Source organism: Bipolaris sorokiniana (assembly GCF_000338995.1).
Source record: "Bipolaris sorokiniana ND90Pr unplaced genomic scaffold COCSAscaffold_5, whole genome shotgun sequence".
Taxonomy (NCBI): Eukaryota; Fungi; Ascomycota; class Dothideomycetes; order Pleosporales; family Pleosporaceae; genus Bipolaris; species Bipolaris sorokiniana.
Window position 1 is genome coordinate 553,854 of NW_006911899.1, and position 25,956 is coordinate 579,809.

General features: G+C 49.1%; 10 protein-coding genes across 10 annotated transcripts; 5 read left to right on the forward strand and 5 right to left on the reverse strand.

The window, feature by feature from the left end:
• Window positions 1–295: 295 nt before the first annotated feature.
• COCSADRAFT_198430 (uncharacterized protein) lies at window positions 296–2,142 on the reverse strand. The gene has a single exon (XM_007700430.1). It carries the CDS (start codon window positions 1,921–1,923, stop codon window positions 670–672), a length of 1,254 nt encoding a protein of 417 aa, XP_007698620.1. The 5' UTR covers window positions 1,924–2,142; the 3' UTR covers window positions 296–669.
• A 1,743-nt stretch (window positions 2,143–3,885) lies between these two features.
• COCSADRAFT_306198 (uncharacterized protein) lies at window positions 3,886–5,931 on the forward strand. The gene is made up of 6 exons (XM_007700431.1): window positions 3,886–4,085; window positions 4,136–4,578; window positions 4,649–4,695; window positions 4,753–5,094; window positions 5,142–5,338; window positions 5,388–5,931. The coding sequence occupies exons 1-6, from the start codon at window positions 4,025–4,027 to the stop codon at window positions 5,858–5,860; spliced, it is 1,563 nt and encodes a 520-aa protein (XP_007698621.1). The 5' UTR covers window positions 3,886–4,024; the 3' UTR covers window positions 5,861–5,931.
• On the reverse strand, window positions 5,932–7,227 carry COCSADRAFT_306199 (uncharacterized protein). Its single transcript, XM_007700432.1, has one exon. The coding sequence runs from the start codon at window positions 7,146–7,148 to the stop codon at window positions 6,003–6,005; it is 1,146 nt and encodes a 381-aa protein (XP_007698622.1). The 5' UTR covers window positions 7,149–7,227; the 3' UTR covers window positions 5,932–6,002.
• Window positions 7,228–8,197: 970 nt separating this feature from the next.
• On the forward strand, window positions 8,198–9,358 carry COCSADRAFT_354664 (uncharacterized protein; the record flags this gene model as incomplete). Its single annotated transcript, XM_007700433.1, has 1 exon — window positions 8,198–9,358. The coding sequence occupies one exon, from the start codon at window positions 8,198–8,200 to the stop codon at window positions 9,356–9,358; it is 1,161 nt and encodes a 386-aa protein (XP_007698623.1).
• A 593-nt stretch (window positions 9,359–9,951) lies between these two features.
• Window positions 9,952–13,013, reverse strand: COCSADRAFT_198432 (uncharacterized protein). The gene is made up of 10 exons (XM_007700434.1): window positions 12,903–13,013; window positions 12,776–12,851; window positions 12,582–12,645; window positions 12,068–12,534; window positions 11,817–12,019; window positions 11,747–11,756; window positions 11,045–11,689; window positions 10,770–10,996; window positions 10,689–10,702; window positions 9,952–10,638 (listed from the first exon to the last, which is right to left on the reverse strand). The coding sequence occupies exons 1-10, from the start codon at window positions 12,951–12,953 to the stop codon at window positions 10,077–10,079; spliced, it is 2,319 nt and encodes a 772-aa protein (XP_007698624.1). The 5' UTR covers window positions 12,954–13,013; the 3' UTR covers window positions 9,952–10,076.
• A 771-nt stretch (window positions 13,014–13,784) lies between these two features.
• Window positions 13,785–14,974, reverse strand: COCSADRAFT_35528 (uncharacterized protein). Its single transcript, XM_007700142.1, has one exon. The coding sequence runs from the start codon at window positions 14,937–14,939 to the stop codon at window positions 13,926–13,928; it is 1,014 nt and encodes a 337-aa protein (XP_007698332.1). The 5' UTR covers window positions 14,940–14,974; the 3' UTR covers window positions 13,785–13,925.
• Window positions 14,975–15,130: 156 nt separating this feature from the next.
• COCSADRAFT_198434 (uncharacterized protein) lies at window positions 15,131–17,442 on the forward strand (the record flags this gene model as incomplete). The annotated part of the gene is made up of 3 exons (XM_007700435.1): window positions 15,131–15,143; window positions 15,200–15,239; window positions 15,293–17,442. 3 exons carry the CDS (start codon window positions 15,131–15,133, stop codon window positions 17,325–17,327), a joined length of 2,088 nt encoding a protein of 695 aa, XP_007698625.1. The 3' UTR covers window positions 17,328–17,442.
• Window positions 17,443–17,697: 255 nt separating this feature from the next.
• On the forward strand, window positions 17,698–19,980 carry COCSADRAFT_35529 (uncharacterized protein). The gene has a single exon (XM_007700143.1). It carries the CDS (start codon window positions 18,137–18,139, stop codon window positions 19,655–19,657), a length of 1,521 nt encoding a protein of 506 aa, XP_007698333.1. The 5' UTR covers window positions 17,698–18,136; the 3' UTR covers window positions 19,658–19,980.
• Window positions 19,981–20,698: 718 nt separating this feature from the next.
• On the forward strand, window positions 20,699–21,634 carry COCSADRAFT_86703 (uncharacterized protein; the record flags this gene model as incomplete). The annotated part of the gene is made up of 1 exon (XM_007700436.1): window positions 20,699–21,634. A coding segment is annotated over one exon (936 nt), but the record flags the coding sequence as incomplete, so codon positions are not given.
• Window positions 21,635–22,969: 1,335 nt separating this feature from the next.
• Window positions 22,970–23,341, reverse strand: COCSADRAFT_35531 (uncharacterized protein). The gene has a single exon (XM_007700144.1). The coding sequence runs from the start codon at window positions 23,171–23,173 to the stop codon at window positions 23,018–23,020; it is 156 nt and encodes a 51-aa protein (XP_007698334.1). The 5' UTR covers window positions 23,174–23,341; the 3' UTR covers window positions 22,970–23,017.
• Between the last annotated feature and the right edge of the window lie 2,615 nt (window positions 23,342–25,956).

A 25,956-nucleotide genomic window follows, 5' to 3' on the forward strand; every position in this document is an offset into this window, starting at 1 on the left:
TTGCCTGACTCCTTTTCCTTTCGTATTCACGGCATGAGTCGCAGCTTGTGTTCGCCCTTTTCTTTGCTGTGGCACGTTCGGCGAGGCGGTAAACTCTAAACGCTTGAGATTGGAGAGGGACGTTGCGTACACAGTAAAGTTCAGGGGTGAACATTGCCTATCGGTCACCGTGCTTTTTTTTCTTCCACACCGTCAAAGGCAAATGATAATCCACGCGTCCCCTGTGTCTATCTGAACACCTGGGGTTACCTTGTTTGGCATTTGATCACATAATTTTCTATACTAACCCCCCCCCCCCCCGGGTATGCAGTCCGCGTAATAGTAGAAGTATGTATAGTAATAACATCGACAATAATAGGTTAAATAATAGTAATACAAGTGACCCATCCCGAGCCTAGGGTGAGAAGGAGAAGAAGAAGAAAGAACACCTCTCTACTCCTTCCAACACACCACTACACAATGAGGGTATATATCCAAGAAGAGTATTCCTCCCTACCATGTATCCCCAAACGCCCATGACATAGGAAAATAAAAAGAAGTAGCCCCCCTGCCCAAGACAAAGGGAAAAAAAGCCCGAAGAACGGTAAAAGTAATCGTGTAACAAAAGAAAAAAGAAGAAGACGATAAAAGAAGGAAGAGGACGAAAGAAAGATGAGAGAAAAAAAGTCTTCACTCAGTAGTACCACATCCACAACTCAACGCCCTCACAAACCCACTCGGCTTCTTCACCTTGCTATCTCGACTCGGTTCAACAAGCCGCTCAACACGCACACTGGCACCTCTCACAGACTCGACTCGAGTCTGCTCCACGCGATCATCTCTGCTCTTGCGCGTCATGGTCATCTTCTCCCGAGTCTCCTCGCCAGAGCTGTCGTAATGATCCATGCTGGTTTTGCCGCCGCCACCACCACCACTACTACTACCACCACCAGCCCCGCCACCATTGCGGCTCCTTATCTTGCGGCGTCCCATCCACGACGATAGGCCCGGTCGTTCTTCTTCTCCTTCTCCCTGTTCTTCTTCCTCGTCGCTGTCCCAGTCATCCCATGCGCTTGTCGTGTTTTGCAGCGGATATCCGAACCGGTGCAGACTCGCTGGTGGCGTCGTCGTCGTTGACATGGTTCGGTAGAGCGTGCTGAACTCAGAGGGTGTGCCGCTATCATTGCGTGCATGCGGATAGCGAGGCTTGGGCAGCATAGTTACGTTGGCTAGACTTGACCGCCGCGTCGAGTTCAGCGAGTGCGCGGTGCCTGATGGGGATGTAGGTGTCATGGGAGGTGAGTTGTCCTGCGAGCTCGACGTGTATGTTGATGTTGTTATTTGCAGTTGGAGACTTGGCTGCGTAGGTTCGCTGGGTGATTTCTTTCTGCGGCCTACAGATCCTGGCTGTGTTGACGAGATGCGTGTCGAGGCGTCGGTCAGGTGTGCTGGTAGTGGACAGAACGATGCGCGCTTGGGTAAGGCATATGTTGGTGTGATGATTTCCTCTCTTGAAGGAATTTGGCAAAGGCCTGAAACCGCCATGTTGTGTCCAGCAGCACCGAGAGGTGTTGCAATCTCTTCATTGCCAGGTGAAACCACGGTGCGTTTGAAGCAACCTTCGCACATAGCAGAGGCGTATATGATGGGACGCCCGCAAAATTTACAACCAGATGTTGTAGTAGATGGAATCGTAGTTTGCGCCCGCTTAAACCTAAAATCAAAACTTGTTCGTGAAGTTGAGCAGTCGTTTCGTTCATGCGTTTCATGCATCAGCTCGTCTCTTTCTTTCGCCCTCTCAACAGCTCGTCTTTCATAGCCGTCCCATAACTCGGCTGTCTTGGATGGTGAACAGGGTGACCGAGGGCTCTTAAGGGGCGACGCTGCTCCTGGTGTAGGTGGGAATTGCTGTGGCGCATCCTTTGCCGTTGCTGAGGCATCCATTTCTTGTGATATAATCAGCCACTAGAGAGAGATAAGATGATGGTAGACAGTAGGGAGAGGGGGATAGGTGGAGACCTATCAGTGCAGAAAATTCTTAACAAGATACTTGGTTCTGCGCACAAGAAATAGTTGCACATGTTCAATGTGCTGGAGCCAAGAGGTGAGACACCTTGTTTATCAAGTAGAATGATCCCACCAAAACAAGCCACAATACCAGCCAATCCCGGAGATTGGGAACCTCGAGAACAGTCTAGGGACAAATCGTAGAAAGGCGTTACCCTGTACCGCTCCCACAACTCGGTTAGTGCTGTGCTCTATTGATGTTCCTTCGATGAATACGTAGCGCCCGTGATATATCGAGGTGTCTTTGATCACTCAGGATAAGATGCGATATGCCATGTTCAGTTTGCGCTCCGTAAAGGAACCCAAAGCGTCATGTGTGGCCCAATATAGCAGGATTTGGGGCAAGAAAAAGCACAACTAAGGCGCACTGTCTTGTCAACATGCCTCTTGCACCACGACATCTGTCAAGAAACACTATTAGGATCTGACTACATGTTCGCTGTGCAGCATGATTTGCAGCGCGCGTTAGCGGCCGCGGCGGCCGCCCTGTTGGATGCCCTGAGAAACCAGAAGGGCAGCATTAGATCTGCTCAATTCGACTACCGGCGAGGGCTGTTGTTGTTCAAACCCCTTTGTACCGCCACGGCTGCAGGCATGAAAGATCGGAATGGGCCTCATAGTTGTGGCACAGCATTATGAAGGTGTGACTGTTCGTTATTCTCGGCTATCGAGGAAGCTCTCCAGTCGTCAGGAACAAGGCCCGTATACTGCAGCTTCACAGTGAGCTTTGGAAGAGATGAAAAAGCAGGGATTGCGGCAGGTACAAACGCTAGCATCTCCACAGCAGGATCAGTTGCTGTAAACATTAGGAAGCCTGGTCGCCGTCCCGATACCCTGTGTAACAGGCGCAATGTTCAGGATTGCGCCCGACATTGCACATGGTGTCATCCGTGGAGAGATTTCAGATCGTCTCAGCACCGGCCGCAGCACGAACGCTACCTCAACTGGCAGTTGTTGAATGGTAGTAACGTAGATGTTTGATCGGTCTTCTGGACTGCAGTTCTGGCAGTTGATGAGCTAGTCGGGGTAAAGAGATGAAGGGTCAATGTTAGAACGTAGAAGTTCCGCGGCATTGACGCTAGTGAGCCCAGCAACTTGCTGAATTGGGACGGGATGGCTTGCAGCCATGCAGTAATAACTCTGGCGGCTGGGATATGCAGGTAACTTGTCACATGTCACCTGCTTACAAGTACTGATCATGACTGAGCATGACTGCTTCGTGCTGGCGCTTTCACCATAACAATCAAGACTTGTCTCCTCGTTGCCTTCGACAGAGCAAGTTTCCAATCTCATACAGCGATGAATTGCGCCTCTGGGCGCCACAATTAGAGCACAGGCAGTCTGATGGTGACAATCAGTCAAACATGCCACGGGCGGGCTTGCGCGACTTCAAGTGTTGACAGTGATGACATCGCTCCCAGGACATTGTGAGGCCTATGCATCCATACACAATAGCTGGCGACCAGGTTTCAAGGCTAAGTTCCCGTGACCCTCTTCTTACCCCTTTAGTGTTCGGAATTGCACCCAGAATTGCTTTTGACGAACAACCGCGGAATGTACTATGCACTGGCACCCATCATCCTAGACTAGTCGTCGATCGACAACATGTGCGGAATGGCTACCGGCCCCGCACCCCCGGACACTCATGCGTCTTGCAAGCTGTACGCCATTATCCAGCCAACCAAACGAACCGAAACAAAAACACTAAGCTTATCGACATGCAACTTGCTCGAGTCTTGGAGAAAGTGAGATGCGTCCTGCGAACCACGGGGCGCTGAATTAATAAGGCCAAAACGTATATAACCCTGCGTCTGGCCATAGCTCACCATGTTTGCTTACCCCAAGATCATTTTCCATGTCACTGGTAGTAGCAGAGAAGACGAAGAGCGAAATCCACTCAGACTGCTCATTTTGGTCTTGGGTATCTTCTTCTTGTCTGAATTGAGTCGGGGAGTGTGGTAGCAGACGCTTCGCAAACATGCGCTTCACGAGTCTAAGGGATTTGGATCAGACGGACGGTACAGTGTTGTTGCAACAGAGTAGGTTGACGTCCCAACAACTTCGACGTGGGGGTTGACAATTATCGTAGCCACAAGCGAAGAGTCTTCATCAAACATACTCTTGTACCCACAACCCTCTCCAACAGACCCAAATGATCCTCTCCGTTGGTCACTGTGGAAGAAACATGTCGCATTCGCATCAGTATGCGCATTTACATTTCTGACCAATTTCGGTATCGGTGGCATAGCGCCAGCGTTGTACATCATGTCCATTGAGTTCAACAAGACAATGGACGAAACCTCGCACCTGCTTACCTATCCAATCTTGGTCCTTGGCGCTTTTAATTTCTTCTGGGTGCCAATGGCTAATTACTTTGGTAAACGACCAGTCTTTGTTCTAGCAAGTGGGTTGCTTTGTCTCTGTTATGTGTGGGGCGCTGTTGCAACCTCCTTTGAAAGCGTGCTATGCAGCAACATCATCGCAGCATTTGCCGGGTCTTCAACCGAGGCGTTGGGTGCGGCTACAGTGAATGTGAGTTTCTCGTCTTGTCTTACGCACTGGCGCACACTCTTGTTTTGCCTCTAACTCATGTGCCGTCTAGGATCTGTACTTCTTGCATGAGCGGGGTGCTAAGATGGGAATATACATGTAAGCGCGTTCTTTCTGCCTTTGGATAATCTCAAAAAAGTCTCTGACATGCACCAGGAACGCTATAGCAGGCGGAAATACCTTTGGCCCCCTGATCTGTGGCTTCATTGTTTCAAATTTGTCCTGGCGATGGCAGAAATGGATATCCGCAATCTTTACAGGAATAAATTTCCTGACGATCTTTTTCTGTGTGCCAGAAACAAGATACATGCGCGAAGTTGGCCAAGTTAACACGGTTCTCTCGCCTTCAAACGAGAAAGTCGTCATAGGTGATGAGAAGCTGCCCCAAGACTCGTCTCCCGGAACACCATTGGAGCAGTTACCGAAAAAGACGTGGAAACAGGATCTCAGCCTATGGTCTGGGGTTTCGGAAACCAATCTGGCCAAGATGTTTGTGCGGTAAGTAGTAGTCGAGAATGACAGTGCATTCAGCTGACGTTTGGAAGACCATTCCCGATGATCATATATCCAGCGGCCATCTATGCATTTCTTTGTTACTCCATCTCCCTGGTTCTTACGGTAGCAGTCAACATCCTCAATCCTTTTGTTCTGCAAGCACCACCGTACAACTGGAACGTACAGATTAATGGCCTTATCAACATTCCTGGCATCCTAGGTAACATGTTTGGATCATGGGCTGGAGGTAAGAGAACCTAAATTGGACTACTGCAGAATATCCTAATCGCATCTAGGTGACCTTGTAGACATGTGGTGCAAATGGCGGACCAAGAAATACCTTGGCATTTATGAGCCCGAAAGCAGACTTTATCTAATAATCATTCCACTCGTGCTTACTACTGCAGGCAGTGTTCTGTTTGGGTATGGTGTGCAGAATGCGCTATCGTGGGTATCGCTCTTTTTCGGTTATGGGATGATCTCGGTCTCGCTGACTGCCATTCCTACAATTACCTTGGCGTATGCTAGTGATTGCGCACTGCCAGTCAACTCGGATGTCATGTTGCTCATCAACGGGTTGAAGAATATCGTGGCTTTTGGTTTCTTGTACGGCGTAGTGCCTTGGGTCGCTGACGTTGGCTATGTCAGTGCCTTTGGCACAATGGCTGGTGTATTCGCTGGAATTGTGACCATAGGAGCGCTACTACTGATCCGGTATAGGGCAAGTACACGGCATGCGGTGGCACAATGGAAGGTCATCCTGGAGTGAACGGAGCGGTTATGGAATTGTAATGTGTACACGAAATGCCTAACGAACACGTACATGGAGATGTAACTTTTCCTGGATGGTACCCAAACCAACGTTATAGATAGTGAGATGAGATGCTTACTGGACATGGGGTGTGTCATGGCTAGGAGGCTGCAGCCCCTTTTTGGGCTTGTTCTATGAGTTTGCTATGCATGGACTCGATTTCGGGAATAATCAAAGACTCGATCTCCACAGAGGGCTCGCCCTGTGGGATACCCCGTTCGGTGGCAATTGACCCACCAGCCTCATCATCCTTCTTTGTCAGCTGATCAGCAGATCCAACAAGTGACGGTCTGCCTGACAAACTCTTTGTCCTACGGCTTGTGGGTACTCTGATCCATTTCTCGCCTTCAAGAACCGATACAAATACGACTTCCCATTTGCGAGTGAGCAGCAAATTTCCAATGACGAGGTGGTGCGAGTATTTATTTAACGCATACTTGGCCTTCGTAACAAGCAGCGAAGGATCGGTCTCGAGTTTGAAGCTTACAATCATTGCTTCCGGTGCCCAGCCGTCCACAAGTTGTTTTAGAAACTTAGGAACCGGCTCAAGATCAATGATGAGACTTTTGCCTTGAGTGCGTGCCGCCGGAGGTTTTGCATGGCTTGCAGTTATGCCGTCTGCACCTTGATGGAACTCTTCATTCGATTGTATCTTGTGCTCGACCATGCGGTCCTGGGGCACAAAGAAGTCAGAAACAGCAGCAGCCAGGTAGAACATGGCTTTTGGGCCGAGTGGACGCATGAGCTGCGCAACCTCGCGCAAATTCCACAGGTACTCGGTAATTGTTACGTAGGACAGAATCAACAACTTGTTTCCGCGCTTGACCTCGGTATACTGGCGCAAGACGCGTAGCATCTGATCCTGGTGTTGTTCGTCCACCACGACCTGGCCGTTCTCTTCTTTCATGTAGTCCAGAAAAGAACGAGTATTATGTGAATAGTGTCTTGAGTAAGGCAAGAGCGAGAACTGCCTGTGCAAGAAGATGACAGCATATCCATTTTGGAGGAAATACTCGGCACTGGTAGCTCCGCGTGTACCAGCAGAGAAGTTATCGATGTAGCGCACAGTTTGTTGTTCTAATGGCACCGTGGTGCCGCCGGAAGTGACCAGCACCACGCGGCGGTGTTCGTCGGCATGGCGTGTGATGAACTCTCTCGCAAGGGTTATGTTCGCCTTGAGGTCCTTTGGCGGGGGCTCGTTGTCAAAGTAGTGATTCTCAGCCTGTTGTGCGTTTAGATCCGGCATGATGGCAGATGAAGCTGTTGTTGTCCTTCAGGTGGGCTGATACAATCAGTGGCGGGGTAGCTTTCGAGGCCGGAGGGGCATGCTGAGTCAGGCGTACTACCTTTCGTCATTACAATTGAAGCATCTCTTCCCGTTTAACTTGACAGCGCAATCAAATCGAACATCTGTTTTGCGCTGATCTGGACACGCTTTATATGCAACGGCCAGGGTAGTGACTACTAGCGGTGGTTTATTACACGCTTCATATCGGCGATTTGAATGAAAACAGTGCGATTACCATGAGACACACAGCTATAATCAAAGCCGGAATACCAAAGAATTTTCAAATGTGTTTTCGGTAGTATTTTGTAAGGCCTGACCTCCTTTCTATTGTTGGACATGTCCTTATTGCGCTCGACCGGGTACCAGCCCCGCCTTTTAGGCCCCCATGCCTCATCAGGAACGCAGATGAAACCGCTACTACAGCAATATCTGGCCGGCATCTCCTCAAGTGTATTCGTTCCTATTATTTTTCATGCTGAAAGAACGACCGAAGATATTGGGAACGAGTTCGACTTTTCAAACTGGAATATTCGGCTTGATTCTGCATTGTCTAAATTATGTACTCACTGCCAGTTTATGTTTGACAACTGGGATCGATCGCAACAAAACAGACATCACTACTTCCCTCATCATCAAAATTCTGCGGAACTTGAATAGGCCGCAGCATTCAACTGCTCACTTTGTTATCAGTTTTGGAGAGGTGGGCCATCCCTGTTGTTGTTCGTTTTTGACGATGATGAGGAGATACCTCCGCTCAGCACATATCAGTCACTGGGCGTAAATGTCTATTTTGCTGGTTTCCATGACCCAAATATCCCATTATTAGAGAACTTCCTGCGATTCGATCTGAAATTCCGGATACTTGATGGGCGAGAAGGTGGGACCACATTGAGCTCTCCACCGCTTTCACAGGACTCACCGGACAGAGCTACTCGTGGAGCTCACATAATTGAACGGCAGAGGCAGAACATAATATACCGCGTTACTATATACCCTTCACCCAAGCCATGTATGTACAAACATTATATCATTGTATGCTTTCCGCTTATCTTCTTGCAAGAGTCACTGTACCATCCACAAACGAACAGGAAGCACAAGACACGAAATTTTCAATTGCTATGGCTAAAGAATGGCTACGAGGGTGTGCTTCAAAACATGAAAAATGCCAAAATCGTGCATCACAACATATACCTACGCGGCTGGCTGGCACTGCCATGGGTCGGTGCCGCGTCTACCAGCGAGATGTGTTGAATACTGGAGTCGAATATGCGACACTCAGTCACTGTTGGGGAAGAACTAAATATTTTACCCTAAGTAAGAGCAATCTGCAGCAACTAAAAAATCAGATACCAAGTGAAGATCTCTCACGCACAGTGCAAGACGCCATCACGATAGCGCATGGTCTGGGTTTCGAGTACATCTGGGTGGATACTCTATGTATCATCCAAGATGGTCTCATGGATTGGGATAGAGAAGTAGCGATGATGAAGAGCGTTTATGGAAAATCGAGTCTCAATATTGCAGCTGCTGGCGCGAGAGATGGACGAGACAGCTGCTTTTTTTCTCGGCCCGCCCATTGGAACTGCAAGTTGCAGCTATACAATAGTCATCACGTCCTTCAGTATTCCACAGCCCCTATCTCTATTTATTCGCGATGCTTAATTGACATGCCACCAATGAAGCGAGGCTGGGTACTTCAAGTACGCTTGTTAGCCATGCGTACTCTGCACTTTACGACCACTGAGCTGTTCTGGGAATGTGATCACACTACGGCCTGTGAAAACTTCCCAGAAAGATTACATGGAGACATGATGATGTCTCCCGGATTTCTATCTAAACAAACAATAAACGATTCGATGTGGCCATGGATCATCGCTAGGTATAGCGCCTGCAAATTGACATATGTCAAGGATAAACTGGTCGCCATCTCCGGCCTTGCTAGAAAGATACACCAACAAACAGATGACCAATATGTGGCAGGGCTATGGAGAAAGAATGTAGAAGCTCAGTTGTGCTGGTTCATCTGTACTTCAGGGCCACGTCGGGAGACGGAGGCATACATCGCCCCAAGCTGGTCATGGGCCTCTGTGGATGTACCAGTTCATACAGACCATGTATCTCTTCTCGACCGACCAGTTTTGATATCCGTAGTGGATGTCAAGATTTGATACGCTGAGTCCGATCAGTCCGGAGCAATTGACAGTGCCACCATGAGAATTCGTTGCGGTGGTCTACATCGTGCGAGTTTTGAGGGATATGCCAAGGAACTGTTATTACCGGGCAACAAAGTCGTAGCTAGAACCAGACTGATACCCGATAATTGTCCAGATGATAGCGACGAAAAGATTCAAGAAGGACTCTTACTACCAGTATTTGAGAGTAAGTCAGATGAGGACGCAATCGTAGGCTTAGTGCTCAAGCTTTCGGATCGAGGAAAGGATATCTATCGCAGGGCCGGGATATTCTTTGCACCCTTGAAAGAGAGTCTGATCGATACACTTGGTCAAATCGTCGATGATGGAGATGAATATTTGAGCAGGGCTTATGCTGAGGTGTTGAGAGATGATTATGGCGTTACCTTAGGTTATACGATTGATATAATCTAGGAATTGAATCGTATACCTAGAAGAGCAGTTTCTTGAATTTTACCGTACAATTCGGCGTTATTGCTATAATTTGTGCTCGACCAGCAGGGCGAACGGGATCACGAGCGTTGGCAATGTATGAGCTTCACATCTTTTTCCTACACATCTAACATTTCCATGATATAGAGATGAGTCAATTGTTCTGTTAGATATCATTTTAACGAAGATCCAAAATATCTAGCTGGAACCCAAATTTGCTAAATCGAGTGGAGAGAAGAGAGGTAAAGCCTTGTACTATCAATCAGAAACCTGGGTTGTTCATGTCAGGCATCTGCATATCGTTGTCCGAATCCATAAAGTTGATCAAATATCGCGATCCTGAGAACCAGTCTTGTACAGAGTTCTGGCTTACACCCAAGCCTTGTTGGCTCATGCCTACGCTGTCAAAATCTTGCGCGCCACTCATGGCTTCAGTTGACGCATAGTGCTCTTGTCCTTCCGGTACTGAATCTGGCACATAACTAGCCATCGACCAATCTGTATTGGACATTAGTCCAAGAGCGCTTAGATGCGGGCCGAATTGTGAGAGTGTGCCAAAGTCTAACAAGGTATCAGGTGTAATCGCGTCAAGAATGCCTTGTCCTGAGTACGGGAAAGATGACGCCAGACCCTTCTCGATCTCTTTCTCTTTTGCTTGGATGTAGATTTTAGCTACTTTCAAGAAGAGAAGACACATTTTGTATAGCTTTTCCGCGCCTTGGGAGAATGTTTTACAAGACTCAAGGCTGGTGACGAAGTCTGAGAGGGAATCTAGGTCAGTGCGATCGGTCATCTGGATTGCGTTGCAAAACAAGACGATGAAGCTGATTAAAATCAATATCAAAGCTACTGCGTGTCTCAAGAAATTTCTTACGGAGTAATTGGAGCCTGTATTCATATTAACCGGGTCAGCCAAGTTGAGTAAGTGAATAAGGTATATCCACATCTTGCATACCTGGAGGATGGACCAATGGATGTATCCTGCCCAAAGTTCTGTATTGACTTTTGAGTTGAACTGGGCGTTGCACCTCATATGCGCTAATATTGCCGCTCGAGAAGCCTCGAGACATTCCTGGCTCAATGTATTCTCTGGACACGCTGCCCGGTGTATAAGTGCACAGGTTGAGTAATGCACTACAACATCTGTGTGAAAAAACAGATCCTCGACATCACCAAGATATTCTAGATATTTAAGCCCTGTTTTCCAGTCGAGAGATGAAGGAAACTGACCTATATCATAAGCACCCGGCTTCAGGGCATCTTGATCGTGTTTGCGTAATGTTCGTTTATGCTTGAAAGGCAGTTCCGTCTCGATGGGACTCGCTAGATTGGTGGAGTCAGTGATACCTACATAGCCTCGTTCATGCCAAGCTTGTTCCATCGCACGAACAAGACTCATAGCAGTTTGTTGTCGCTCAGTCTGCGTTTTGAGGAATGCGGCTGCACTAAACAAGCTCTCATATGTCTGCCCTTGAACCTTAGCAACTTTGACCCAATATGGAAGCATGTCATTCTCTTCGAATCCATTATATGATGCATCGCTCGTGGCAAGGAAGGGCAACGACACATCCCAATCTTGGATGACACTTGCTCGACCTAAACGCAGAGACAATTGCTTATCGAAGTAATATATCATCCAAAACAGATGCATCTTACGTCTCTGCTCCTCTTCTGAGTTGTTCTTCATGGTTGCGATACGATGGTAACCTAGATTTTGGCACAGCTCAACGGCGTAGGAATTCAGCATCCAAGCAAGTGACGGTTTACACATCTCGACTGCGCAAGCCGTACCTAAGCTTAGAGCTACAATATTTTCATGGCTAGCTGGTATGAGTACACCAAGCTGGCTTACGGCAAGCTCCAACTGTGCCCTAGCTGTAAGCGCCTAGAATTAGATGACGCACATTTATTATATCACGACAGACGACATACTAGAAGACGCGTATCTAGAAGTAGTCAATACAATCCCAATAAGAGAGTTGAGAGCAAAAGTGAGTTTCGCGCACCTTGTCAAATCCGCCTTGGTGGTGCCGCTCCAGGGTGCCGATGAATATTCTGAAAATATGTTGAACAATACACCACACGCAAAAATTCGACGTGGAGTAGCGCAGGTGGTTGGGTTGGAATAAAAATCTTCAATGACTTCATAGAGATTCTTCGTATCAATGATAGGGAAGAAAGCAGTAAAGATCATAGTTGGATGTTCTGTAAGTGTCAGTAGATCCAAATATTCCCAAGCCAGGGACTACCAACCCAGCGCCTTATCTATGGCGACCTTCACCACACTCCAGGGGGGCTGCTCTAACTTTGCACTGTCAGTTCTTGTAACAGGTCGGTCAGTCAATTGCTGAGTTTTTAGCTTTGGAGAGATATCTCCATGATTGCTGGGCGTAACCAGCTCCTCAAGTGCTACCAAAGCTGCTTTGACTTCTGCGTTTTGGCCCATTGATGGTGTCTGACCAACTACCTGAACAAGCAACTCTCGTACATAGTCTGACTGCCTGTTCATTCCAGTCTCGCCTTCAAAAGGCGTCGGTGTCATTGCCTCGGCCTCGGTAACGAAAGATCTCCCGTTGAGTTGCGTTGACGACGATTCCGTCTGAGCGACGTGCTCATCAAGTACTGTATATGCATCCTTGATCTCCAGTTTTGAAGCAATCTTGGCGAGGACAGTCTCGATATTGGCAAGACGGCTCTCGAGACGGTCGATCTTCTTCTCACTGCCCATGGTCAAATGCCTAACTCAAAAGCAGGTTTGAATACGCACTACTCCCCAGATAAATTGATTCTTACTCTTGGGGTTTTCTGTTCAGGCACAACTATTTTGCAATCTTGACTAGTTAGTGGACCTCCGCGTACTACAGGGATATCTGTATTGGGAGCCCGGGTGTAATGCTAGACTACAAACAAAGCTTGACAATCGTCTTTGACCCTGACTGATTTGCTGATTTTCAAACTTACCGGCTTTATTCATCCTACAGTTTGAGCACGGAACAGTCCGATCGCAGCGGATTTTTTTCGTTCGACAATATTCACACTACAGCCGAAATGTTAGAATAACAAGTAAGGCGTAGGTTGGTCATCGCACCGAACGTTTGCCGACCATATCATCGGCAGATAGTCCCATACTTTCTTCCATATCTGCCACAATATCAGGTCAGAAAACACCCGCGCAAACTGTTAGCAACTTGCAAATGAAGTTTTGATGTTCGAACTCAAAGGTTCAAAGTTCAGACTAAAATGGATGATCTCATCAAGCAACGATGACTCCTTTAGGTAGTACTAGGTCCTTGCCCAAAGCGCACCGTGCTACTACAGTAGTCTGACTTGGCCGAATCATAAATCGCCGGTTGGGTAACAGCTTGCGCTTTCGCTGCAATTGTTTACCGCTCCGGACGAAAAATTAACATCGGAAAAAGTAAAGCTTGACACACCCCACTTCGCCGATACTGCACTAATGACGTATCTGTTCTGCATCAGCTTACAGGTTCCGGTACATGTGATTTTGAAGCGATTGAAACGACATGCCAATTGTTTCTGGGCCTAGTATGGCTCTTGTTAGGATATTCCAAAGTACAGGGTGAACCAGCAGCCATATCATATCAGATACCACGTATCCAACGTCAGCTCTCGGTGGACCAAAATATCCGGATAAAAACCTTCTCCACTAAATTAGCGCAACAATAATCAGACACCCCTACACGCCAGTTATATATAATTGTATGATTCTCTCTTACAGTATTTCAATCTATACATGAAATATAGCACTCTAGCATATCAGATCTTGTTTTTAATGTGTGGTGGTGAAAGCGGCTGGTTTTATTCCAATACTACGTATTTTAGTCCACCAAGAGGTCAGATAGCTAACCAGTTCGTTTAGATGCTCATTAATTACTAAAGGCAGAAACTGCTCCATTGAATACATGCACTTGAATCACAGAGAGTATACATACCACTCAGAATCAATCTAAAATAGATGTAGCGAGGGCGCGAGGCTGTTACGAAGCTGAACCGCTATGTAGAAATAGTGACATTTCTTGTATAATTTGTGGTATCATGAGTAATTCTACACGTTATCAAAACACAATCTATGCGTACATTTTTTTGTAGTTCAACCCCATCCCCACAGCGTCTTGATGGTATCACCAAACGTCGCTTGGCCAGCCTCTCTCCTCTTCATGCGAGCCACTCGTTCCTCAATAAATGTCTGTTCAAGCTGCTTTGCAACACCATTTTGAGCCCTCAGCTCCCCCACTACGGCCATTCTTTCAATCTCGCGCTCTTCAGGGGACAGACTCTCAAGCTTCTTCTCGTATTCTTGCCGTGCTTCTGGCTTGATGTGTGCCCATACTTCATTTTCGTCTGCAGTATTCAGATTTCCAATTTCAGCCACCTGTTCATTCTTGGTAGTTGACGATACACCGCCCATTGCCTGCGCAACGTTACGTTTGGACAAGACGCTTTCAAACTTTGGGATAGGTCGGCCTTCTTCTTTTGCCTTTTCTATCTCTGCTTCTTGCTGCAACATGCGCTGGTATAGCTTATCGGCGTGCATCTGGATCCGTTCATCCTCTTCGGGCGAGCGAGCATCCATGGTCATGTAGCCCAGGGCCTTGAGAAACTTGGACTGGATATCGTAGCAGCGGTTGAACTTGCGCGACTCGGCGCTGCACATAGTGCCCTTGGACCACCATGTCTTGGGGTTTCGGAAGCATTCGAATTGCTCCATATACTCGAGTGCACAGTTCTCCATTGCTATTCGGCCAATGGAGGACTTGCGATCGTTGTAGGCGTCGACTAGGTCTCGCAGCCGGTCTTGCTCCGACTTTCCGCGATCATCGAGGATGTCCTGGGGTGTGTAGTTCTTCCAAAGATGGGCATAGCGTCCATCTTGGAATTGAGATTGAGGCGGCACCTGATGCTTAGAAGATTCGGTCTGTTCCTGGGACTGCGACGGCGGGGGTGTGGGTGTGGGTGTTTGTGCATCGGCGGGCTTTTCCTTGGGCACAGAGGGCAATGAAGGCGCGGGGCCTGTAGGGGCTTCTTTGTTGAGGAATTCGCGGAGGGAGGGGTCGAGCTGATCTGACCCGGTTGGGCTGTTTTTGCTACCCCATAGCCAGCCCATGATGGTGGAATGCAATGGCAGTCGTTGTGTTGTGAGACGTGGGCAGCGAACGGAATTATTGCGGGGATGATGGAAGCCAAGCAAGGGCCTGGCCATGCATGGTCAGCGCGTCGACCCTCACAACACTACCACGCGACAACAGCAGCCTCGCCCACCCCACCCGAATTCGAATTGCTACACCACACATCGCCATGGCGCCCGTCGGTATGAGAAAACAGTGTCATTCCTATTTCTCCGTCTTTGTGCTGACAAATCCATAGATCGCCGCGAGCATCGACAGCAGCGCGTGCGCGGTGCTGGGTAAGACAGGCGTCATAGCATGTAGCCAACGACTTGGATGCTGACAGCTGCAGCCCTTCCTCAGTACAGGCGACTTTTGGCTTCAACTTTGGTGCTCTCGGCGCAGCCCCTGCTAAACAATCCTCACTTCCTCCTCCTCCTCCTCCTCCACCACCCTCTCGCCGAACTCCAGTCCAAAGTACACCGCGTGCCCCGAATGGCTTGGCACAGCGACACAGAAGCGCGTCGCTTCAGCGCAGCAGCGCGTCAAAACGCAATAGCACACCAAAAGAGAAGACAGTGACCCCGCAACTGGGCAAGCGAAAGCGTGCCTCGCCCACTACGCAATCGAATGTAGTCGAAGGGGAAGAGGATGAACTGAGCCCAAACCGCGAGGAGATTGCGCGCTCGGTCGAGAAGACCATGAGAGTGGTTGGAACTGCCTCCCCCGCACTCGAGGAACAGGACAATGGCCCGGATGAGCTCTCGGTGATGGACGAGGGTGCGAGCAATGTGCGCGAGGCCGTGTTCGCTAGATCTACCGTGATGAAACGGACACCACCTCAGGCGGCGATACGGCAGCGGGCTCTCTCCGGAAGCGCAAGGCAAAAGATACCGACCACAGGCACAAATGGAACAACATCAGCAAGGTCACAGCGCTCCATATCAAGACGATCCAAGTCAACCGATCCCGTCCCAGAAACCCCTAGTCTACTCCCTAGCGGACAGCCAAGAAAGTCGGCCTCCCGAATTGATGCTTACTTGAATACACCAGCGGCGCCGCCAACCGAGGATGAGAGTGAGGACGAGCTTTCGCCCCAAGTGCCTGTAGCTACGCCGCGCGTGGTCGGGAGTGAAATACAGCCACAGAAAACACCGCAAGAGGCAACAGAAATGACTATTGATGAGCTGTCCCCACAAGTGCAATCAACATCAAGTCAGAAAATCCCGACAACATCACAGCCAGTCGAGGCGCATGTAGCAAATGGAGACCCTGGGGAGCAAGCTACGGAACCACATCCCGCGAAGCGTGGACGTGGCAGACCGCGATTATCAGATGAGCACCACACTGGAAGTGACACACCAGCAGTCGCCTCGGTGAAACCTGTGAAGCGTATGAGCCCTCGTGAAGCATCCAATGTCCGAGAGAGCGAGCCCCAGGAAACACCGGCGATTCGCAAGTCTGTTAAAAAGAAGAACAAAGAGCCTATCACCGAAATCGCTGATGAGACTGTTGACGGCCTTTCACCTGCTCGTGGCAAGGTATCTGCACGACTATCGCAGCCTGCAAGACAGGGAGATAGTGTAGAAGTCTCCAGTGCACACGAAGCGTCAGCCGGAGAAGAGGATTCTGCGCTAGAAGAAGAAGCGGAACCCACCCCTCAACCCGTCCCTAAGCGATCTACTCCCGAGCAAGCACCACGTGTTAAGCCTTCAACGGAAAACCCACCCCGCAAGCGTCAAAAGCTTGTGGGGCCAACACATACCATCTCGGTGATGCGCATAAAAGGCTCTACAGTTCGGGGTGTTACTGCTGCAGATATCACGCGCTCAATTCTAGAAGATAGCATTGACCATCGTCTCAAACGCATGGCTGAAAAGCTGCAGAACTTGCAAGATTCCGACAGCCGAAAGGAGTTACGAAGCCAGATCAACATGTCGATTACCTTCAAGGAGAGCTTGAATGAAAAGCTAATGGATTTACAAGATGCTAACGACGTACTAAGCACGAACTTCCAAAAGATGAAGCTACTGAGACGCGCTAATGCTGATTTACGCAAAGAGATGCTAGGCCTCCAGAATAGTAGACAAGAAATCGCCATGGAGCAGGACGATATCCAGACACAGTACCATGCTGAGAAAGCCAGGGCGGACGCTCAGAACACGCTCAGTGACAACATGTTCGCTATTGAGGCTGCGATTAAAAACGGTCGTGCTAAGGCGCGCAAAGAAGGAAGAGAAAACGAGGGTCCAGACATGCCACTAAGCATGCTACTAGATGGCGTGGCGAAGGATGTCGGTTCGCGTGGTGGTGGGCTTTTGGCCAATGTCAAGGGCTTCAATGGGCTTCTAGAGCGGGCTGCGAGCTGGCTAGAGGGAAGAGCCTAATGGCTTACAAAAACACTATTCACTTTGCGGCGTTTTATTCTTGTGTACTTTGGGATACGATACCCGGCACCATGGCCACCCATAAAATGGAATTTCTTCTCACAACCCACCCTTGGGACACGGGTTGTGGCACTTGCAGACGATCGCAACTACATACATATAAGCTGAGTCCATGGTACGTCTGTGCTGTTTGTGTCCGAGGTATTGATGTAGAGGTGGCGCGTGCTATCTGGTTGCAGGCTAGCGGCTACTGTTGGTGACGGGCCACTTCTCCGCATTTGCGTTCGTCATGATGCATGGTGCATCTCACCAAATCCTGTCCGGCACGGCCGGTACATCATTAGGTCTGTCCCCTACCGAGATTGACGTGCACACAACTTCAGTTTGACAGCTAAGTATTTTGCCTCCGCCGGACAGGTTTCGTCATTGAGGTGGATCGTTTCGAAATCTCCTTCCTTGTCCGGCCAGAGTCACGCGCTGCTGTTCGACGTATCTCCAACAACCCTCTCGGAACTCTGCTTGCTTGCTTGCTTCGTTTGGCCATCTGCACCAACACCCAAACGCCCCCGTTTAACACCACGCGGTGTATAACTGACTAGTACATATCGCAATACAGACGGTGCCCTTATTTTCGCTTGCGAGCGGTGAAACCAACGCTAACTGGAGCCGTTACCGGACTCTTCACCTGTGACGCTTATCACCAGACCATTTCTTTACCGATCGTGAACCAAGACATCTCACTAGACTAAAACATACCTCAACTGACCTGGACCGCCACCATTTTTCAACGTTGTTTCAACTCCTCCAGCATGGTTCGCACGCCTATTACCATCGACAAGGGTCACACTATCACACCCTTAAATTCCCCACCAGTTCCTTTGGAGTTGCCCAGCAAGAACCCTCCTTCGCCTTCCACCAAGTCGCCTCGTAACCCTGTCAATCAGCATTGGGTTCAGGCACAGCAGCGAAAAATATTCATCCAACATTTGAAACAATGGTCCATGGGCCACGATTCAAGCGCGCATTTCCAAGGGAAGCTTAGTTTGTTGCCTCCTGATCCACGTAGGAGAGAGGATTTGGATTTGGGTAAGAGCGTGCAGTGCGTGCTTACGGATTCGAGCTTCACGGATTGTAGGAAGAAGATTGTCGTCAGGCTTTTTAGTCCGCAAATGGGCAAGAGGAAGAGTAAGAGACCTAGTATGATAAGGCCAGCGCAAAGGGGTGATATGGACCCTTTTGAAAGTAGAGAAGCGTTTACAGAGTGGGAAGAGAGCACATGTCCATTCACATTCGCTGAAGACGACATGGCCCAGCCAACTTCGCAGGTCAAATCCATTTCCCCGAGCAACTACTATAAACTCGTTATTCGCTGCGGTTCTGGCTGGCTCTCCGCCCGTGAATACCTCAACAACCTCTACTTCACGCGTCTTGCAATCAAAAATACCAGCCTCAGTGCCAACACCGTCTCTGACAAAGCAGAGCGCACATTTCGCACACACTCACAGGCTCTTAGTCCCCAACCAGCTCCAGAAGATACCGTCAACATTCAACCCTTATTCCATCCATTCCTTCGCCTGCCTCAAGAACTTCAAGAAATGATCATGATGACCGCTGCGGGATTGACCCGAAATTACGACCTTTTACCTGAAATCAGCTACCGACTGCCATCAAAACACGCCAAATCACCAATCAGTCTCTCGACACTACTTCGCATTTCTCCCACCATCACAAGTACAATGCAGTCATACATTCTTCACCGAACCACCTTCCACTTCGGACTCACAGGAACTACAAACTTCTTGTGGCAATTAGGACCAACCAATCGCCCCCATATCCGGCGTCTCGCCTTCCACTTCGGACGCGGCGCGCTCCTACATTGCGTACGCTGGCTAGCACCAGATCCAATCTTCGACTTGCTGCAACCACCGGTGCAGAAGGACATGGGTGGCCTTCCATATTTCTGGCGGTGCCAACTTCGCGCTTTGGCAAAGGAGTTACATCTTACAGAGCTCATTATCGGAGTCCAAACTATGCCTCATGCCGACATTGCCATGGTAGCGAGAATAATGAAAGAATCATTTGGAAGTGTTGAGAAAGTTTCTTTTGTCGAGAACTTCCTTGATGGAACCACAAAGTTGCTTGATGGAGCAGATACGCGGCTGGAAGGAGTAGGAAAGGGATCGTGGAGGGATATGACGATGGGATATGTAGAGAGGCATAAGAGGCAGGTTGGATGGCATAACTACCATTTTGGACTTGAGGTTGCGGGCATGACGGAGGAGGAGTTGGAGAGAAAGATAGATGGGGAGAGTGTGTTTTTTGACAGTTGATGGGGCTACTATGAATAAAGAGATGGGTTTAGAAATCAGGCATAGGGTTTTGTTGTTATGATCGGAATTGGGAAGGGGGACTGAGACGGTAGCAATCCATCACTTGCGGCTGTATGCTGAGGATGTTTGCTGTTGAATGTAATGTATCGGCATTCTTTTTGGGGAGATCTCGACAGGTCAAACAAAGTAAATAAAGCACATCTCCCCAAATTGCGACTGATAGATGAGATGTAGTAAGACAGGTCACCTACTAAGATATAAAGATGTTGGAGTGAGCTGCCAAACTGGGAGAAATGAATGTATTGTCTTGGATGACTGACGAGATCTGCATTCAAAACTGCATAACTTGCGATGCCAGGAAGCCCCTACATGTCAAATTCCTGGTATCGTCTTTGCATGCATTATGCTCACTCTTGTACAATAACATCTCAAGAAACTTATTGTGAAGATTACTCTTTCACATATCAAGTAATGAACTGTTTTATAATAGTTCTAGTTCCAAATACCTTGGTGGAAAATGACCCATATTCTGCCTGCCAACCAGCTATTCAAAATCTCTTACACGAACATTAGCGTTGTGTAAGAATCACGACGTTGCCTCTGTTTTTTGTCGTCCCGAGGATAGGGGATGGCCCAACCGGGATTAGCGACGTTAGCAAGGCAACAAGCAATTTGGTTGCAGCATCGTTCGTCTCCGACATCACCGCTCAAAAACATCAAACATCTTTGAATCCGACTTCATCCACGGTTCTGCCGCATACAGGCCCCCGCAATATAGCGTTCGTTGTCATTACAGAAAGCGCGGCGCGTTGTTTTGACGATCACGGAAGGGTTTGCCGTGTGGCTATCTCAATCAAAACACCTTCACTCTGACTCCACACCCTTGAATCGTTACACCCGCAACTGCCTTGACGATTATATGCCTGATATCTCCGCAGGCATTCTTTTGCTCTGGAGTTCTGTAACTTTCGTTGACAACCATATTAAACCGAATTTCTTATCCTAATAACATCACCCCGCCCTCGACCAAACAGGTTCCACATGGCAGGCAGCAACAACACAATCAAGTGCAAATCATGCACTAGAGTCCTCGCAGCTGTCACAGCCGATGGGCTCGTTCCCGTACAAGCACCAGAAGAGTTTGGATGCAGCACCTGTCAGCGGTTTGGCACACTCTATGATGCTCTACAAGCTGCAGATACTGAATGGGCGGCTTTCGAAAACAAGCGCGATTCCATTACGAAGAGTTTTGCGCGAGACAACCACAAAAAAGCCCGCATGGAATTCGATAATTGGCTCATGACAGTAGAGGCACTCCCGGTTCCACCAACTGGAGAACGCACTACGCGCATTGAAGAAGCAAGTCCGGAGGTGCAGCATGTGTTCCATGGCAGCGAGGAACCACATTTAGGCATTGCGCGTCGAAGATCACATTCGCCAGCAACCCAACCTCCTGTAACAGTTGAAGAATCACCCAATCCACGGCTGCAGCAATGTGACGCGCCACTGTCTTTTCGGCCGTCGCCCAAACGATCGCGCAGCACCAATTACCTGCTTGGACGAAAGCGACTCAAGTTTTCAGATACGGTCGAGTTCCACAAAACCTACCGCAGCAGTGATGAGTATCACCGGCCTAGCCAACTGTACGTCAGAGGTCGCAATGCGCCGCCCGAAGGATCGGAGTACATGGACACAAGCGGATCGAGTCAAACATTCCTTAGGTTTACACAAATGAAGAAAGTGGGCGCAAAATGGGTGGAGCTGAGTGAAGAGGATCTTGCGAAGAAGAGCAAGAGTCCGGCGCTTGCGGTAGCACAGCAGGCCTCTGCAGCAGTAGAGCAGCAGAAGTCGCACAGCAGGAATCAAGATGTGGTTGGCAAGTTGGAACAGGATGGAGAGGCTCCACCAGATGCTCGTGCAGCCAGGCTGGCCAGACGTGCTAAGGAGGCATCCAGCATGGGTTCAGCGCAGACCAAAAGCATATCAGGTACTCAAAATCGGGGTAATAGAATGGCGCGCAAAGTGAAGGCGCCGTTGCCTGATGATACATCAAGTGGAGTCCAGGAGTCTCTTATTCAGCCGGCGATCATTTTGCCAACATCAACAGTGCAAGAAATGAGGATTGATGATACGGACAAGGGCCTAAGTGCAATGAACGATGTCGGACAGGAAGATGAGGAACGTGGGGGAAGAACAAGCATTGCGACTATTGAAAAAGCAAACATTGGACGCATGCGCAATGACGAGATACGAAGCCCAGAACCGTCCAACAACAAGCTCCACCTGGACGTTCAGTACAGTGGGACAGCAGGCGATCGATACGAGTCGATCGAGCGCGATATCAAAGTAATGCAAAGTGGGTTACATTCTGCCATTATCACCCAAAGTCACTCGGCCAACGAGTCGGGGACCAAGCGCTCATGCACCAACTGGGAAAATGCCTACATGACCACAACTCTGGACGCGCAAAACGCTGCAGCGACAACGCAACTAGAGTAGATCGAGAGGTATGTACAAGGTGTACAGAGTGCCCAGTGGTACACACTACACAGCCTCGTAATGTCACATCTACAGTGACAGTAATTCAACCATTCCATGGTAGAGTAAAGCCATCACGGTGTGTCAGGCAGCAACACCAGCAAGCAGGCAAGCAAGCAGACAGGGCCCTCCTATTGGTCTCGTCAGGAACACGATGTGCAGCAGAACGGGGACACGCCCTCCTGTCAAAGTTCGCGTACGTAACGGGGGAAATTTCCCCATCTCCTATAGGTAGGTTGGCCAAGTGGACAAGGCCACAAAAACGCCTTGCCCTGCCCGGCGGTGGTAATACGAAAGGAGGACAGGGGCAGCATCCGATTTCAAACACCCCAGCATCCGATCAAGACAAAACAAGAGAGGGCATAATTACAGGTAACTGCAAACGGTGGCTGGGCTGGGGGTGAGGGGTGGTGGGTTGGCACCTCGAAGCTCAGACAACGACCGGTTCAGGGCAGCCTATGGATGCCTTGATTTCCTCTTCCTTCCCTAACTACGTACCCTTCACCCAATCCTTGGCCGACCCGAAACCGTTGCTGGGAGCTGCAAGGACCCTGGCCCGATTGCTCCGTGTCCATGTACGTATGTACGGTAGCAGGTCGTTTATATTGGCCCGTGGCCGTTGCATCCATCCCACGTAACAAAAAAGACGTGCAGGACCGCCGAAGCGTGCAGAAAATGCCTGGGCCCCAGTAGGCTCCGCACCACCACCACCCCTCTCCACTTCCCGAGACGACTTCAAGTCAGATAAAAAAGAGGAGCAAAGATCGACAGGGCTGGGAAGGGGGGGGGGTGCGTGGGTTGGTGCGTTGGTGAGGGGTTTTATCAGGTGAGGAAATGTTTGGCTAGAAAGACCATGATGAGAGAGTGTAGTAGACTGAGCACCTGAATAAGAGAGCGGATGTATCCATACGCGGGTGGTTTTGCGTTGCGTTGCGTTGCGTGTGTGTGTTGTGTTGCCTGACGAGTCAGTTGCGCCATGTGTGTTGCATGGGATGGAAATATCAAAAGACGAAGTTACGCACGTAGCCAAAGTGCCCGAAGAGACTCCAGGTGGGGGGGTTGCGTGTATGCTGTGGGATATGTGGTATGTGTAGGTACATACTTACCATCACGAGAACAAAAGAGCCTAAAGACTATAGCGAACAACCACACCGAGAAAAAGACCCGCACTTCACATGGACAGTGTTCGGTCACAAAAAAAAAAACCCCCCGTGTGAAAGGGAATCTCACTCACACTCTCCCTTTCTCTCTCGCCAACAAACACGTACATCAATAGCCATCATTCCGTCTTGGCCCTTTTCCCTTGGGGGCAGGGGTAGACAAGTGTGGGGCGCCCTGTTCTTCGCATTCTCACCCCGTCCCCACTTTTTTCTGACAGCAACCCTTCCTCTGTGTGTGTATATGTGTGTGTGTGTGTGTGTGTGTGTGTGTGTGTGTTTCCCTCCCATGTACGTACGTATCTCCTGTTTCAAGGCATAGAAAACGGGCAGCGGGTCAATTAGGGCGTGTGCGGGCCAGCCAGCTGTTGGTTGTGTCGAATCGGCTGATTTTGTTACAACAAGATTCCCAGTCCCATGAAGGTGGGTCCCGGTAACCACAGACCATGGGCGCTGACATGGGTTATGGGGTGGGCCCTGTTGGTCACGAACAGTGCTGTCTCCCCCATGCCTTGTCAACCGGCGGACCCGGGGGTTTGAAGTGGGAAGGAGGGATGAGGGCCTTTTCTCTTTCACTTTTTTTTCTTGTTCTGCTGCGCTGGGCCTGGAGACGAACGGTAAATCCCGCCCTGTCGGATGCGCTGCCGCTGCAGCGGCTCTTTTTTTCTTGTCTTGATTTCCTTGGATCCCGGGTTTTGCTCATCTTTTTGGGGTGGGGACGGGGCCCATGGATGTGTGTGGGTGGGTGTGCTCGGCATACTTGGTGAGCTTGGGCCCTTGCCTTTTTGTTCCTATCGCCCAGAAACACGGGGTGGTGATGGTGACGATGATGATGGGGTTACATTTTATTGGTCTTTTTCTGGCCTTGTGTGTACCCGAGCCGCGGATTGATGAAAGGCCGGGTTTTTACTGTAGTACTTTCCTACAAACGTGTGCAAGTTGATAATCGCCGACACACATAATACGACCAGAACTAGTATGTTCGGCGAATAATCTCACTTAGTAGGCTTACTACGTTCGTATGAAGTTTTGCATTAGCTTTTGGCATTTTTGTTTCCTAAATGGGTTGCAGTGATTATAGTTTTAGTGTATCATGTTCATCCTGTCTCTATCTTCTTTCGAGCCTGTTGGTGTGGTGTCTCGGTGAATATTCAAGATGATGATCCTCGGTGAAAAGGGCGGACAAAATCCTGGTCGCAATCATAATGGTGACATCATGGATGATAGCGATGCTTAATTCTTACTATTGATTTTGGTCTCTTTTTTCTTGTGTTTCACCGTGTAGACAACGGTCACGGGGAAGTGGGTTGGATGTCGCAGAACATACCTATTTGTGGTTATATTAGGGGTCAGTGATTCGTCTAAGCGAGGGGAGGGGTTGCGGGAAGTGGGCTGCGAATACCTATAGCCGTTGCGTGGCAGTTTGGCTTCCGACAATACTACATACATAGATGGATATGAGACATGCAGGCATAGTCCCTGTATATCTTGTAGCTCGTATCATTTCTCGTTTGATTATCATCTTTTGCCGTATGTACCTGCTAATAGTATCGCCGTGCGAATAGCGATAGGACAGAGGAGTATTTGGAAATATGGCAGGCAGAAGAATGTACAGCGGACTGGATAAACCGAGTGCTGAGGCTTGTTTCCCGTATGCACGTGATTGCGACGAGCGACTTGGGCCCTCGGACGCAAAAGAATGCCCGGTCGCACTAGTAGAAACACCAAAGTTCACTTGAGATTGTCGCACGTGGTTGCATTTATACGAATGAGTTCATGTCCAGAATACGATGATTATTGACCGATGCGTTTCCTAAATGGAACAAACTGAGCGATTAATGTGCAGGCGAAGAAGACAATCGCGTGCTCTATGTTGACCGTTCAATGCGCGAGAGAAGAAAGGCCGATCGTTGTGTATTCACCGATCAATGCAAAGATGCAAAGGAGTATTACTACAATCTCTCCTAGCGAGTCGGGAGTTTTCTAGCAGCGAAGGGATTGTTCCTGCAGAAGGAGCTGCACATTCGCTTAGCGCATCATACTCGCCTCCTCTGACGCTCCTTTATTTTTCTACAGAGGGGTGGGTGGGGATACTAGCTTGCCGGTAGCCGTGGAGAAGCGACAAAGAATTAGCCTAGAACATTGTCAAAGCTTAATCCAATGTATGTTTGTAGTAGTATACATGTATGTATACAGGCGAGGAGAAAACCCCCGATACCAATGAAAAGGTAGAATGTACGGACATGTCGGATGTCTGGTTCAGATGTGTATAAATCTGTGGATGCTCACCGGACGATAGTGGAGTGAGATGTGGTCCTTTACAGCGGGATGCATATTGGACGAGCTACTTAGTATGATTGCGCCTCATGCCCGCACTATTGATCGCTTCATTTCCCCACTGCAACCCAGGGGTGGGCTATCGATCACGTCGGTGGCAATCGGCTTGAGGGAGTGAGACATGATCTGGGGGAGTATGAGGGCAATTGGACCATCTGGTGGTCAGCGACTATGTACCGAGATAGCGGTATTCTCCATAAAATGGATCCGACGTAATTCACGATCGCCTTTAGCTTCCGATATGGATAGGGTTCCCCAGGACGCATT

Coding starts and splice junctions, on each gene's coding strand:
- COCSADRAFT_198430 (XM_007700430.1), bottom strand. CDS start 1,923: ATGGATGCCTCAGCAACGGCAAAGGATGCGCCACAGCAATTCCCACCT.
- COCSADRAFT_306198 (XM_007700431.1), top strand. CDS start 4,025: ATGCGCTTCACGAGTCTAAGGGATTTGGATCAGACGGACGGTACAGTG. Junction 4,579..4,648: donor TGGGTGCGGCTACAGTGAAT/GTGAGTTTCTCG, acceptor TGTGCCGTCTAG/GATCTGTACTTCTTGCATGA. Junction 5,095..5,141: donor CTGGCCAAGATGTTTGTGCG/GTAAGTAGTAGT, acceptor GACGTTTGGAAG/ACCATTCCCGATGATCATAT.
- COCSADRAFT_306199 (XM_007700432.1), bottom strand. CDS start 7,148: ATGCCGGATCTAAACGCACAACAGGCTGAGAATCACTACTTTGACAAC.
- COCSADRAFT_198432 (XM_007700434.1), bottom strand. CDS start 12,953: ATGGAAGAAAGTATGGGACTATCTGCCGATGATATGGTCGGCAAACGT. Junction 12,852..12,902: donor ATATGGTCGGCAAACGTTCG/GTGCGATGACCA, acceptor TTTCGGCTGTAG/TGTGAATATTGTCGAACGAA. Junction 10,997..11,044: donor GCCGGGTGCTTATGATATAG/GTCAGTTTCCTT, acceptor TTAAATATCTAG/AATATCTTGGTGATGTCGAG.
- COCSADRAFT_35528 (XM_007700142.1), bottom strand. CDS start 14,939: ATGGGCTGGCTATGGGGTAGCAAAAACAGCCCAACCGGGTCAGATCAG.
- COCSADRAFT_35529 (XM_007700143.1), top strand. CDS start 18,137: ATGGTTCGCACGCCTATTACCATCGACAAGGGTCACACTATCACACCC.
- COCSADRAFT_35531 (XM_007700144.1), bottom strand. CDS start 23,173: ATGGCGCAACTGACTCGTCAGGCAACACAACACACACACGCAACGCAA.